At 39.8% G+C, this 15,405-nt stretch overlaps 4 protein-coding genes across 15 annotated transcripts in view; 1 reads left to right on the top strand and 3 right to left on the bottom strand.

The window, feature by feature from the left end:
- Positions 1 to 9,192, bottom strand: part of LOC143341438 (uncharacterized) — a 228,404-nt gene extending 219,212 nt beyond the window's left edge. For 4 of the 12 annotated variants that reach the window (XM_076764418.1, XM_076764423.1, XM_076764420.1 and 1 more), the window contains exon 1: positions 9,084 to 9,144. In XM_076764418.1, the coding sequence (XP_076620533.1) occupies positions 9,084 to 9,129 (46 nt within the window). In that variant the 5' untranslated portion in view covers positions 9,130 to 9,144. Of the gene's footprint in view, positions 1 to 177; positions 313 to 9,083 lie in introns of those variants that run through there. The other 8 variants (XM_076764435.1, XM_076764425.1, XM_076764430.1 and 5 more) reach the window with 5 other exon arrangements.
- A 451-nt stretch (positions 9,193 to 9,643) lies between these two features.
- On the top strand, positions 9,644 to 12,735 carry Acat2 (Acetyl-CoA acetyltransferase 2). Its single transcript, XM_076764448.1, has 8 exons — positions 9,644 to 9,777; positions 10,254 to 10,375; positions 10,607 to 10,719; positions 10,908 to 11,107; positions 11,206 to 11,435; positions 11,517 to 11,705; positions 11,794 to 11,956; positions 12,022 to 12,735. Exons 1-8 carry the CDS (start codon positions 9,729 to 9,731, stop codon positions 12,138 to 12,140), a joined length of 1,185 nt encoding a protein of 394 aa, XP_076620563.1. The 5' UTR covers positions 9,644 to 9,728; the 3' UTR covers positions 12,141 to 12,735.
- Positions 11,512 to 15,268, bottom strand: LOC143341447 (U7 snRNA-associated Sm-like protein LSm10). The gene is made up of 3 exons (XM_076764450.1): positions 15,129 to 15,268; positions 14,939 to 15,056; positions 11,512 to 12,950 (listed from the first exon to the last, which is right to left on the bottom strand). The coding sequence occupies exons 1-3, from the start codon at positions 15,266 to 15,268 to the stop codon at positions 12,759 to 12,761; spliced, it is 450 nt and encodes a 149-aa protein (XP_076620565.1). The 3' UTR covers positions 11,512 to 12,758.
- Positions 12,947 to 14,834, bottom strand: Nt5a (5' nucleotidase A). Its single transcript, XM_076764446.1, has one exon. It carries the CDS (start codon positions 14,593 to 14,595, stop codon positions 13,120 to 13,122), a length of 1,476 nt encoding a protein of 491 aa, XP_076620561.1. The 5' UTR covers positions 14,596 to 14,834; the 3' UTR covers positions 12,947 to 13,119.
- Positions 15,269 to 15,405: the final 137 nt, after the last annotated feature.

Raw genomic sequence — 15,405 nt, 5'->3', positions numbered from 1 at the left:
GATTCCTGAACGATGGCTCGAACCAACCGGACGCGAACTACGGATCCCTCGATCACGATCGCGAGCTAAGGGATGGCTAGACGAATTCGAGCGGATCGACGCCCCGACGCGACCCGTCTCCTCTTCCCTCCGACGACGAGGACCAAACGCAATAACCGTATCGAACGCGCGTCGTACCAAACGACTTTCTCGTGTTGTTGTCTCGCGTGTCTCGAGAATGCGGGAGCCGGAATTCCGTCGACTCGCGTCCTTGACTTTCGCGTGGAAGACGCGTAACTGGCTCGTCCCGCTCGTCCAGGATCGCGATGAACGAGATTCGTTCTACGACTGCGTGAAGCCGAGTGCGGCCAACGCGATGAATCAACCCCCTTCTCTCCTCGAGTCGATGCACCGTGCGCGAGCCCCCCTCCCTCCCTTTCTCCCTTTACCTTCGCGAGCCTTTCTCCGCCCTCGCGAACGGACCAACGCGACCGTCGCGACGCGCGTCGTCCGAACGAGGCGCCCCTAAGGGCTGCACAGACTTCGCCAGTTACCACACAATTCCGAATTTTTTTACAGAAACCGTACATACTCGATCGAAACGACCTTTTCACCAAATACAGAGGCTTCCTCGTACTTTGAAACGCATTTTTTAAAACCCGAATTTGGGTAACGTTTCCGCGTGAATCTCGTTTGCGAAATTACTCTTTCAACCGAGATTTCTATAGAGGGTGATTTACGAGCCAGTGTCAACACTAGAGATTGATTCTACGCGTTAACGCGTTTGCCCACGTGCGTCATGTATGTGTAACGTATCAATTCTCGTCACCGTGCGCCAACGTTAAATATTAAATTTCCATTTCCTGTCCCCTTATCGCTGGTATGCGTTTCAAATCCACGGGTTTCTTGTTCTTTTCAGCACCGCGTCTCTCGTCCTTCCGTGATTCTTTTATCTTACGTGTATTGTCTTACGTAATTCAGTGTGCCCCGTGCCACCTGTCTATTTGTTTCCTAATTGTCGCGTTTCGTCGCAAAGCTGATTTTCCGAGCGTAAAGCAAAACGGAAAAAAGAACGCTATTTTGTCTTTTGGTATTCTCCGCGTGTTATTCCGCTACGATAAATAATATAAACAGCTGTGTTTATCCGTCAGTATTTTATCACCGTATAAATAAACGAAATATGATTCATACGAAGGTTCAATGAAGTCTCTACCGTAATGTAGTTTTAAATGTTTATAATTGGTATGCCTAGATCATTTGTATAAATAGATCGACAGTTCGTGTGACTCGATCTAGATCTGACCGCATCTTTAATTCCGTTTTATATTTGATTTATGTATTTACTGGTAGCGCGATATCTTTCAAGATGAGTTTGAAAGCAGCCTTCGGATGTACCTCGTTTACGAAATATAATTTTACCGTATTCAGGATTTCTACGCTTTCTTTATTTGCTCGCTAAAGACATAATAATAATTCTGCGCGAATCGCTCCGTAGATGATTGAAGAAATTGCTCGAGCAACACGTTCTACCGCGCTTTACACCGATCCATTTGCAATCTATTATAAATGATGCATATTAACGACCTTGACGATTCGAAATTATGCGAACCATGCCTGATATTTTCCTGTAAACGCGAGACTCGATGTTAACGCGTGTCGTATCGCACGTTAATGCGCAGCACACCGAGCGTTTCCATTAATCTTCCGTAATAGTGATTCTTATCCTGATCTTCACAAGGAGGCCCGTAGATAGATCTATGGGAAATTTTTAGTGCTTTGAAACGAAGATAAATACGTAATTACCGACGCGATCGTTCGACTTTTCACTCCTACGTATCGAGGTTTTTTACCATGGCAGACGGATCGATCGAGCGTGATGATTTTTGGATGGAACTGGAAGGATCGAATGACTGTCGACTTTTCGAGGACACGGAACGCGTTCGATGGCTCTTGAAAAAAATTGATGGAGGCAATTTAGAAACGGGGAACGCGAGGAATTCGCATTCTGGCTGGCGAGCATCGAACTTGCAGCCAGGGACCGGACGGGTGCACCAGAAGGTACTGAAGGTTGCGTTCCGTCCACGGATGGAAGAGGCTCCTCTATTTTTCAGCCCCGGCCTGGGACGGGTGTGACGACACTGAGCAGGCATCGTGCCAACGACTGAGTCGAGCAATGCGTCAAGAACGCGCGCAGGAACTGCGTAAAAGTTGACGAATCTCGTTCCTATTACTGAGACACGCAACACCTGGACGGTTTCCGTGACGCCCACTGAACGAACTGACTAGGAAACTACTTTGCTCGTTCTAATGAAATACACGATCGATCCTGACCGAACAAGTTGAAAACTAATTCTAAATAAGTTTAAATACGATACAAACGACTTCAGCGGTCCCGTCATGCCGACTATAATTATCGCGTGTCTCGGATACGTAGCCGGCTCGTTCAATTCACCGACTCTTATTCAGCTTTCCCTAAATATATCTTGCGTAACGCGTCTAGCGTCATGGGCGCCGTAACGTCCCGCGACCACCAAACGCAACCAAAATTACAAAATTCCGCGGTTACTTTGGCGCGCAGATTCGGCTTCTTCGCGCGTTTACGCGTGTTCCCGAGACATCCTGAAGATACGATATCGCGTTCGAAGTTAGGGAAGACAACCGAGCGGGGGGCCAGTCGACTTTCACGGGCCCTGCAGCGCAAAAAGGTTTCGTTCCTCGGAACAAAACGGACGACAGAACGGGGGAGCCCGTTGGTATAGAAATCGTCGGAGTCTCACGGTGAGTCGCGGGGCCGCGGAGGCTGGTTTAATACCCGCGACGTGTGAAAACGTGGCCGTAAGTTTCGAGCAAGAAAGATAGACGGTCGGCTGGACTTTCCTACGGCGATTTCTAGCGAGCACAGAACGCGAGAGATCGCATCCAGTGCATACCGCGTGATCCACGTGCGTTACCGTGGAAGGAAAGTTCCGGTTAGTCACGTACCCGGTGTGACGCGTGCGCCAATTTAAACCCTAATAAATCGCGCGAACGGACAACCGAGCCTCGATTCGCTCCTATCCGGGGACTAGCGGTTCTTTTAAAGTTTCCGTGGAAACGACGCGATCGAGCTACCAACGCCGATGAGTATCTTATCTGGCGAGACAGTTCGAACGACTGATTGCGATTCATCGGGAACGGGACATTGAACGAACACTCGCGAACTTTCGCGGCACCGATACGCGAAGATGATTCGCGGCGCGATTAACGCGTTCGCTGAGATATGGGATTTGGGACGCTTCGAATCTGTAAAATGCCGGAAACATCGAATTACACCGGAACCGATTCGAGGCCTTGAAAGTCTTGAAAGATTCTCGAGAGGTACTATTTGCTTAAATAAGTATTCCACGTTGGAAGATTCGAACATTTCGAACGTCGGAGTATTTGAATGTTACCTGCACGACTGTTTGTACAGAGTGTCTCGAGATAAGCGTTACGTGGAATACATAGTTGCTAAATGGTAAAGTATACTAATAAACGCAACCGGGCTTTACTTGGAGCTTCGTGTCGCTGACGAAAATATTTATTTCAAGGTTGGTCACTTTCTAGCTTTCTCCGATATCGGGAATTATTTAAATACAATAGTACTTATATTGTCGAACAAAATCCTCGTAAAAACGAAATTGCAAATGCCTCGGTGTAAAATACGACTGCGGAATGCGGTACCTCGGTATAGCGTTTCTGGGTAAAATGGCAGAAACTTCGCAAAGATGAGCGTAGAATGGAATTTAAAATACTTTGGCAACTTTGTCTCCCGCTGAAAAGGTCCTTTCGACAGCTGGCTACGCGCTGTCTGCAAAAATAGAGCTGTTTACGTCCAGGGAACGTAAACACGTCGGTTTCTTTTTCTACGACGATATATCGAAATATTAAATCCCGAGTAGTTTGACGGCATTCCAGCGAGGTTTCGAATCGAATCGACGGTATTCGCGGTAGACGCGCTCGTTTGAAAGGCATCCAAAGAAGAGACGGGCCTATTGAACACATTGTGCCCGAGAGTTGGAAACTCGCGACGCAACGAAGAAAGAAGTTGGGAGAGAGTCGAGCAAGTTGCACGAGAGAGTATGCAAATGTTGCAGTACAGATTATTAACTCGGCATGTATAACGGGCCGGGAATGAGATGCATCCGTAAGCAAAAGGTCGTCGCGACGTAAACGCGAGTGCCTGGTAAACGGGGAAACGACAAAACGACGCGGCAAAGACGCGCGGGACTTACAGTTCCGCCATTGTTAAAATGGCTCTCGCCGTAATGATCATCGCGATCCTCGAGTTTCGCTTTTTTCTCCCGCCACGGTGAGGGATCTTCCACGAACGCCTGGCAAGGCAGGAAGCGACGATGATCGAAAACATGGTCGGTCAATGATTACGTAACGGTGTTAAAATAATTAGTGCGTATTACATAGTGCAGCGTTGCGACCATAATTAGTGGTCATCTCGCAAACAGAAGCTAGGACAAGACTCTGGTTTCGATCGAGGATACTTTCAACTAACAATAACGTTTCGTTGAACCAGACTCTACCCGATCGACGTCTGTAATCAGACAGCGAACATTTGTGCACTTAAATATGCTAAAATATGCAAATAACGTAACTCGAAACGTACTGGTTGTATCGCTGGAACGTAATCTAACGAAATTTATTTTTATCTTGTATCATTGAGTCGCGCAGAGTGAACTTGCATAGCAAAGTTTCATACTGTATTTACAAAGTAAAGGGAATGGGTACCGGTTGGAAATTACGATATCGATTCACGTATACTGAACTATGCATGTGGAACTACGCCACGTCTCCGCGGACTGGCGATTATCAATAAAACTGGACGATTCGTTAAACGACGAGTTAGAGCTAGAACCTTCCCTTTGCCGATTCAGGGTCGCAGCAAATGCCGGCCAATTTAAAACGTTCTGCACAGTTTCCTGTTTACGACATCCCCGACGCGAACGCGGTGAACGAGAAACCAATAAAGAACACCGGGACCTGCTTATCATTTGCCCCATCCTGTTCCACTCTCAAATATATCAAAATCAACACGACTATCGTCTCGTCTTTTGTACTTCGCCGCCAAATGTTTCTCAATTATAAAGAATAATCACTCTCGTACAACACCATTTGATTTTTGTCGAAACTATAGCCCGAGAGAGTTCGTCATTGGATGAAACCTCCCTCTACAGTGTCTATAGCCAGAGAAGGATACTTTTATCTTATTAATAGCCTATCTAAAATCAAATTATTAAACGGGAGGCCTTGAAACATTTCTCCCGTTAAAAAAAAATTCACTTTTTAGGAATATTTGTCAATACTTAAAAATGTAATATTCATAATGTGTGACGGATTGCACAACGTCAGGAGCGAGACCTTGTTTCAATGAACACGCCTGGGCGGTGTGCAAGGTTGCGGAGAATCTAGATTAACGTTGCTATAGCATGGCGAACGTTGTTTTGAAAATATTAAAAATTATTCGCATTACAAGTATTCGAATCAAAACGTTACAACGTACACGCTTGCATTTATGCTAAATTTAAAGTAAATCGGCTAGAGCTAAGGTCGAGAGGTAGAATTATCTCTAATAAAGTACAATAATTGTGCTTTTTCTTCAAGGCTAACTTTACATTCGACGATACCTATATTCCTCAGAGTGCTTATATTATCCCGAATTCCTTTATGCGGAAACCTCATAACGGTATTCATTGTGCATATCGTCGAACGCGAATAGGCGTTCACTGATCGATCGACCGCTTCTAAACACCCGAAGGATCAAGGATGAGGCGACGTACAAATTGAAAAAAAAGACACAAAGGCACAAAGGAAAGAGAAAAATTAATAGAAAATTGATTTAAGCAGACAGCCATCGTCTAGACGATAGCACAGCTTCTGACCGCGCCAAAACAATAATGTACCGTTAACGGACGCGGTTCTACGCCACCACGAATAAATAAATGCAACCTACTTAAAGTATCTTCGTCATCTGTTGCAACTGCGTTCGAGGCTGGTGAACCGTGTTTATCCGAGCAAGAGAAAACGCGTGATTTTTAATACACTATCCACGTAGCCAACGGTACAGCGTCTTACCCGCGTTTCGCCTTTAAATATTAAAGCAAAATATATAAGGCGGTTCGATGCGTTGCTCTTGTTATTACGAGCGCGTACGCAGCGCATAGATGGAACAACAAATAGAGCAGATCGACGAGGAATATCTATCGCGGCTTCCTTTATTGACGCCGCGTCGCAAAGAAACGTCACGTTTACATTGTATTACAGTCGTACGCCGTGCTCGTTACGTACGCGCGACACTAACGGGTCCGAAGACACATTAATTTATGCAACAGTTCAATAACTTTGTATTTGTTCCATAGAAAGAGAAGCATCGACCTAGAGTCAAGGGTTGAACATGAAAACGTTCGGGTACCTTTTGTCGTGCTAGAAATAACTAATTTACGACCCGATTAATGACGAGGCTATTAGCAAAATTGAGAGCAGCGTCGAATCATAAACTCGCCGACCTTATTTTCGGACTGCGTTAGTGCAGGCTATCCACGCATTATGCAGACTTTCCTACACGAATACATAGTGTAAAGTGGATGACGACTCTTTGCGCGCAGAATAACCGCAAACGTTTCAGAGAAGCTTTTACAGTTCCTCGACAACTGACGTCCGAATTCGGATAAAATTGAAGGCACGTGCAGTCGCGAACAAGTAAAAATGGCCGACTTCCTCCCGTTAAAATTCGTCCGTGCGTGTCTAATGCCAGCTGGCGAGTATGGAGACAGGAAAGAATTTAAGGAAAGCATGGAAGCAAAATCGTTACTTGATATCTGCTGTTAAGAGTTAAAATTAAGCTCTACTTAAGTGTATCGAGCTCGAGTGATTGTAAGCTTATCGATAACGAAGATTACTGTTGGATTTCCCAACCGTCTCACCATGTTACAAACATCATCTCTAGTGTCGACTGGACATGTCTAAGAGTTTCGTTTTAGTTTTAGCCATGGGTTCTACAAACTCATGGTGTTTATTATACAAAGATAAGAGTTAAATATTGTTGCATAATTTAAACCATACGTCCTATAATCCAACAATTTCAATAATTACAATATGATCGAAGAGATCGTTGGAACGCATAACTTTGCATTGGATCTATTATAAAGTACGCAAGGCGAGTGCATCATGCGAGGTAAACAAAATAAAAAGTCGGGGGGATTCCACGTGGCGGAGCAAAAAGTAGAGGAATAAGTTGCAACTTCTAAATAAAGTGGCGTGTGTCACACGTTGCACGCGGAGGAGTACGCGAGCTTATTCGCACGGCGCACGAATAAAATACTAACCGAGGAATATTGATCCAGCAGTCTGCATAAGATCGCTATCATCGCGATGCTTCTAGAATATCGCCGGAACAGGGAACTCCTTGGTCGTTCTCAAATGGATTAAGCGTATATAAACGGGGGAAAAAAGGCTGAGAAGCAACGAAGTGACAGTCACGCGATGTCAGGGCGCGCCTCGACTTATGATTTGCGCCGAAATGAATTGCTCGATGGCCCGGATTGCGCCGCTTGGCTCTTACCGATCGCATTAAAATCACCGGTGGCATCCACGAGAAAATACTAATAAAGACGTATGGGGAACTGGTTCGACGCGCAACGCGGTGTACAGGACGCGTCGCATAATACGCATAATACGTCGCATGTAACAGAGTTAATCGCATTACGGTGGCAGGGACGATCAGAAATCCCGATTGATCGCTCCGCGACGTTGATCATGCCGGATAATCGTCCTCAGCCTACATAATTTACCGATAAAATGTCGTTGTTCTCGCGAAAAATGTAATTGCCGTTCGACGATCACAGAAACGATCGAGTACATAGTGGCAGCCAGTAGATGGCCGCTGAAAGATAATCGCGTGTATCGAGCAAATGACGCGTCCGTTGATCTATACGTAGTCGACGAACGACAATATTTAAACACGCACTGGCACGGAGGAAACGTGTACGAGGGCCGCGGTAACCAAGATCATGAACAGAACGTGCGGCTCGTGCGGATACTACGTACCTATATACGTTTGTTCGAATTATCTATAGACACGGAGAGAACCACGTGTTACCAAACACGTTAATTTCCGAGCGACACCAAAACAAAACCAACAACGTCGTGCGAGCGCGTAATTATTGTAGTCTTATCGGAGACCCAATTAGAAACAGCGAAACGAGGAACTGAAACACGGGATACGCGTAATTCCGACGAACAAATTCCACGAGGCCGTTGCAATGGCAGAAGAACATTGGACGGCAATCGATCATCGTCGATATTTCTCTCACCGGCGATGATCTATCGCGACACAACGCGTGTATTTATCGCCTGTCGAGTACCAACGGACACGTTGCACCTCTCCCGTGCAACATTGCCACGATACCCGTGGTCGACGACGTTCGAATGCCGCCGATCGGGAATCCGTGGGCAACACACTCGCGCGCGCGCGCTCGCTTGCACAGACACGACGGCAACCAGAGCGTAGGTGTTAGACGAATCAGCCGGCAGTAAATTCGCGGTAAGAGATAACGGTAATCTCGAGCGAGGGATTACTTGAGCGACGGTGCGAATTGCAAGGCCGTCGGCGTATGACCTTAATGAGTAACGAGCATAGCGCTTAGGCGAACACACGAGGAGAACGAGGAGCACGATGTGTTCTGTCTGCTGCTCGCACGTACTACACGCACGCTGCGCGAAGGGTGTCGTGCAGCCGAGCGTGTGCACGTAGCCCTGTCAAAAGGTGGCATGTTTGGCACTGGTCGCGACTAACGTCGCGTTGACAGGCGTGTCCCTGTCAGCGAGAGTCAGATTAACCAGCCACGAGCACCGTAAACGTTACGAAAGACACGGAAAACGGCCCCGATTCGTTGGTATAATCACGACGATTTTCGCGATCGTTCCTCCTAGACACCGTGCGTGCAGATGGCGTAATTTTTATGCCAATTACGGATCACACCGACCGTCCGCCTACACCGACGCTCTCGCCGTGCATCGTGCCTCGATATCGTACAGCAATCATGAGTAGTAAATCGAAGAACTGCAATAAATACCTCGCTTTTCGACGAGCTCCGAAATCTCCTCCTTGTTGTCGGCCATCTTAGCACCAGTCACTGTTCACAATGCACGCTGGGTAAAAACAAACGAGCACCACTACGGCGCCACGATTGGTGGTTCAGCGCCACCTGTACGCCGAATTAGAAGTCAACCAACCGGTGACGTTTGTCAGGAACGTTCGAAATCTAAACAATAAAGGCTCCGACGGGGACCGTAGAAATTAACTTATTTGCACAAACAAATGAAAGCAACATCGGAATTATAATTTCGATGATATTTTAAATTGTTACTCCTTCGAGCGAATGCAATCTTATTGCTCAAACAAACTATGTATCATTAATATTATACATCGATACGTTGTAAACGATTATTTTATACGTACGATGTTGTAAAGATAAACTTTTACCGTATTCGTAAGATAAATATAATGTATTTGATAATAAATGGTAGAAATACGTACGGAAGATGACCGTGGAAGAATGCAACTCTATTTATGTTTCGTTTGACACACTTTCATTAAGCCGTTACTGCCACGCGTCATCGGCGCTTCGACTGCTACTTATTTCCGTTATATCGGCTCGTGGCGGCAGTCTTAGTTCAGTTTTCCGCAGGTTCGGTATAACTTCTAAAGGATTTTCAACATGAGCAGCAACGACGTTGTGATTGTGTCGGCAGTGAGAACACCCATAGGTAGAAATTTATATCTTACAAACAGAAATGTTCTAACAATCGAAAACACCAATATTCCTTCTATAATATATTAGCAATCCAGTTTAAATAACATCATGTAAACAGTAAAATTTTCAATTTACAATTAATCGTCTATTTAATACAACGACACTGTCACGCATTAAAAAGAAATTCAATTAATACGTTTTGACTGCTATTCTGATTACAGTTTAACAAATTAACAGTTTGTTAATTTAGATACATAATTACACATAATCTTAAACATTCCACACTTAATATTCATCATACTTTAACTTACCTAATTCGTTTTTATTTAAAATAAGAAAATCTTATTTGTATTCAAAGTACCTTATACTATTGTAATATTTATTATTTAAATGTTACATTAAATTAAATTTAAATTGATATAAGTTTAATAACAATTAAACATTTACAGTTTATATTAGTTATACCACGATATGTTTCATTCCTTGTAGGATCGTTTTGTGGATCCTTATCGTCTTTAAAAGCATCAGATTTAGGTAGTATCGTTATTAAAGAGAGTCTAGCAAGAGCTCATCTTGAACCCACAGATGTTTCTGAAGTTATATTAGGACAGGTAATTTAAAATCATAATTTAGTAACACATAGAACAACACGTTTAAATAATTTAACATTGAAGAAACATAAATAAAACATGACCAATTTTTACAAAATTTGATTGCCAAAGTGCTCTGAGAATATATGTGCAAAATGTACACATATTTTTCATGAATAATCTATGTTATGTTAATCACAGAGCAAAACTAATCTAAACTTTATGAAATATTTATAGTACGTTTTATTGCAGGTATTAACTGCAGGTCAAGGACAAAACCCAGCAAGACAAGCAGCTATAAAAGCAGGCATTCCTATTACTATTCCTGCACACTTAGTTAATATGTTATGTGGTTCTGGTTTAAAGTAAATATGAAATTCTTTACTCATAAAACAAGATAACATATGTGAATAACAACATTTAATTTTTAATCTTATCATTAATATTATACTTTCTATAAATAAACATTTTTCTATATATATATATACATCAATACAGAGCAATATAGTTCCTTTTTTCTATGTTTGTTACGAAATGAATTCATTTCTTTTAGAGCAGTTATGAGTGGTTATATATCCATAAAAGCTGGAGAAAACCAAATTGTTGTAGCTGGTGGTCAGGAAAATATGAGTCTTGCACCACATGTGTCACACCTTAGAAATGGTGTAAAGTTAGGAGATTGTAGTCTAATAGATACTTTAATATTTGATGGCTTAACAGATGCATTTTATGGAATTCATATGGGGGTTACAGGTATAAAAGAATTATACCTTTCTTTGTAAATGAACTTTTTCATTACAATTTAATGCAAGTTTATATACATATTTATTGATGTCTTGTAATTTTCGTAGCTGAAAATATTTCTAAAGACTTTAATATAAGTAGGGAAGAACAAGATGAATTTGCAGCCAAATCTCAGCAAAAAGTAGAAGCTGCAATTACTGCTGGCTATTTTAAAAAAGAAATTATTCCTGTAACAGTATCTACTAAAAAAAAGCCTATTATTGTGGACAAAGATGAATTTCCCAAGTTTGGAACAACTGTTGGAAACCTTAAAACATTAAAACCAGCTTTTTCGAAAGTATAAATAATATATATATTTGTTTTTAATTTCAAATATTCAATCATACAATGATTATTTGAAATATTATTTAATGCATAGACCAATGGTACTGTGACTGCTGGTAATGCATCTGGTATAAATGATGGAGCAGCAGCAGTAGTTCTCATGTCAGCAAAAACTGCTTCTGAAAAAGGACTTTCTCCGTTAGCTGAAATTGTTGCAATGTCACAAGTTGGAGTGGAACCAAGAATTATGGGTGTAGGTCCCATCTCAGCAGTGGAATTAGTGGTTAGTATACATTGCATCTTATTAAAGTATATAAATATTTTATAATTTTAAAGCTACGCGATAAAATAAATTTAAATAAATATCTCAGTTAAAAAAAGCTGGATGGACCAAAGAAGAAGTAGATTTATATGAATTGAATGAAGCTTTTGCAGTACAATCAATAGCATGTGTGAAGGCTCTTGGCTTAAACCCTGCTAAAGTTAATACAAACGGAGGAGCTATTGCGTTAGGTCATCCGATCGGTGCATCCGGTAAATAAAACATTATTAATAGATAGATATAATTTTGTTGCTATATTTAAACTTTTTATATCCAGGTACTAGAGTTTTAGTAACTTTACTGTACTCCTTGGAAAGAACTGGTGGAAAGAAAGGTGTAGCAGCCTTATGTATCGGTGGTGGAATGGGAATTGCAATTGCTGTTCAAAGAAAATAACAAACACTTTATCCACTTAGATCTACTTATTCTATGGAAGTTGAATTTTATTGGCAATTGCGCATAGTCGTTTTGTGACGCAACAGTATGTGGTGTACCAACCACATATGACTTTTTTTATATTTTCTAACTAATATGATAAAAATAATTTTTTATTGAAAGTTTGTTAAATCATTAGACATTTTTATATTATCGTAATGAAAGCCAATAGTTATTGTTATGAAATATATATAAAGTTATGGTTGTGTATTAATAACATGTAGAGTAGTGCCCACATAAGTGACCACACTCGGGACCGACCGCGGTCATTTAAGTGGGCAAAATGCGGTCACTTATGTGAGCACTACTGTATTTATAATAGCAGTTATTTTACTTTATATTACCATAAATAAGTGCTGACACAAATATAAATAAATAAATATGTTTTATTTATATTTATTTTAAACAGTATATTTGCCAATTGTACTTACAATTTATACAAAGCAATCACCGTTATATTAAATGTGTACAGTATTTTGTGCAATGTATGTTTATACAGAAATTATTTTTATACATTATAGGCAACTTGTAAATAAACGAATTATGAAAGTATAAATTTTTTTCTTATTTCATTTTCAATTAATTTTCTTTTTTGTTGAAATTTTGTTCTGTATTCTTTCTATCTTCCAAAATTTCCTCTACCATTGCAAGCCCTTCTTGTTGTCTCTGCTCAATACGTTTTGTTCTAAACGTTTTTATATTATCTGTTACTTGTTTCTTTTGGCTTAATAACCGTTGCAACTGTTCCTTAATAGCTGGTATAATTCGTATCTTGAATTAAGAATATATTATGTAGACATGTAAAGACATGTTATAATATATCTACTGTATTACTAAATCGTCATTAATAATAATTGTAGCATATTATAAAAATATAATAAATGAAAAAATATAATAATTATTCGTAAATGAATGCTACAAAAATAACATGTTTAAGAATTTAAAACGTTGATATACTGAGTGGTATAGCTGGATAATATCCAGCATATTTCTTTCCAGTTTTACTAAAACATAAATAAGATTCTTCTAATGGTTGTTGAGCTATTAGATCTATTTTTGGTATGCAAAGTTTAGCATACTTTTTTATAACATAACCCCAATATGAGTCCACATTAATTTTAGAATCTTTTAAACAGAAATAAGAACCCCAAAATGTTGAATTTAATATTTTTTCATCTGGGTGTGATAATCTTTGATGAAGCATTCCTTCTGACATTTGTTCCTCGATTATAACTACTGTATCGCATTCTGTACATGCACTTGGTACATAAATATCTTGTATAAGATGATCACCAAAGTATATACAACGAGGGTTATTCCTTTTTGATATATATCCAAGGAATTCAACGAGTCCTTTCCAATTACCTTGGCTATATATCCCACCCTGTTTTAAATCTTTACTTTCTACTATAGCACCCTCAAGACAGTCTGATATCTGAAGAAATGGACGTTCATGTGTAAAAAAGCCAGATTTTTTTGCATCACAAATAATAATATCGAACAGAGATTTCCAATCATCTCCAAGAGCATAGGTGGCAACTAAATCAACAAAATCATCACTTGATCCAGTAATAAGAAAAGTAATACGTTGTTTCTTTAACTTTTTAATCCAAGATATAATTTCTGTACTGCATTTATGTAAATATTTAACAGGATCCTTTTTTAGACTAGGAAAGAAGCATCTTCTGTCTAGTTTAAAATGATCCTTAGCAAACATTTCAATTAATCCATCTAACATGTCAGGCCAAACATTGTATGCATTCAATGGTTGTCCTTGTTCTTCATCAAGAGTGTCTATTAATCTTGCAAAAATAAGAGATGAGGAAATATCAAAGTAGTCTAATACACTTCGCATTTTCATTGATATAGGACCATTCCATGTTGACAACATATCATTACAAAAGGCATCTGTTGCCTCCCATTTTTGATTAGGATATATTTCTTTAATTTTTTCTATGCTTAATAAACTGGTTCCATGGCAAGCTCTTCGAATTATGCCATCAGCACTTATTCTAAGTATATTTCCTTTTTCAAAATCTAAGAACAATCCCTTTTGCATAAAATCTAGATCCTTGTCATTCAACGATCTCAATAAATATTTTGTACTATATCCTTTTTCTGTTGTTAAATAGTTAGCTAATGTTCCATAGACCAAATGTACCAGGTTTGTCACATTATAACGTAAAAGTGTATTGTCTAAGTCAAACCCAATACAATCATAATCAAGAAATTTAAAAGTATTCATTTCCATTGATGAAGTAACTGACATTGTTGAACAATAGCGTTTAAAACTTATAGAACATGATAAATAATGTATAAATTCTCTTGATTTCTCACTAGTTTTTAAATTTAAAGTAGTTTTTATTTGTACACAGCATTTTAGAGGTTTATTTATCACATGCCAAATTTTTATCATACTGTCGACGATGCACAAGCAACATGTAAATTCGAAAATACCTAGGCAACGTACGTGCGATGTTTAGAATTTGTCATTCTTTTTATACACTTCTCGGTATATAACAACTAATTTGTTTGTATCAAAATACGATCCTTCCATAATATTGATGTATAACGTACTTACCGTAACAAATTCGAAATAACTCTATTTAAATATTTGTTATGTATGTAACTGCGTTCGACATTCAAGGTCAATGTTATCAGAAAATTATAATGTAGCAAAAAAATAATTTCAGCAATAGATGACAAATGAAATTATACACACAATCATAGTAGAAAACATATATTTTAAAATTACTTACTTTGGGCGGTATGTGAACGAAGCGAATATTCCTTGCCTGGACGAATAACATATCGTAATTATATGAATCCCCTCTAGGATCGGTGAAGATGCAGTCTCTCATTACAATATTCATATAACTAAAACAATAAAACAAAACGCTAAACAACACTAGATCAGTAACAATAATAAAAACACTCGAAGTCACTTACGCATCCGTGTGTTCTACAATTCCATAAACTGACGATTCATTTTGAAGGTCTACGATTGTTCGTTCATTTTCGACAGCTTTCAATAAAATTGAAAGATTGTTAAAAAGGGTATACCTTTCTTTTTTTGACTGAATATTCATATCATAAGCGAGATATAGGATAAATTTAACGGCCAAATATTTTAGTTTAAATGACAACAATTCTTGTATGATGAAATATCTACCGTATACTTTGTCTATGGTTAAGCATACTGTGTTTAGGAACAGTAACTCTAAGA

Source organism: Colletes latitarsis, chromosome 4, assembly GCF_051014445.1.
Source record: "Colletes latitarsis isolate SP2378_abdomen chromosome 4, iyColLati1, whole genome shotgun sequence".
NCBI classification, from domain to species: domain Eukaryota; kingdom Metazoa; phylum Arthropoda; class Insecta; order Hymenoptera; family Colletidae; genus Colletes; species Colletes latitarsis.
The sequence above is the reverse complement of the archived record's forward strand: the minus strand, read 5'-3'. Positions and strand labels throughout refer to the sequence as shown.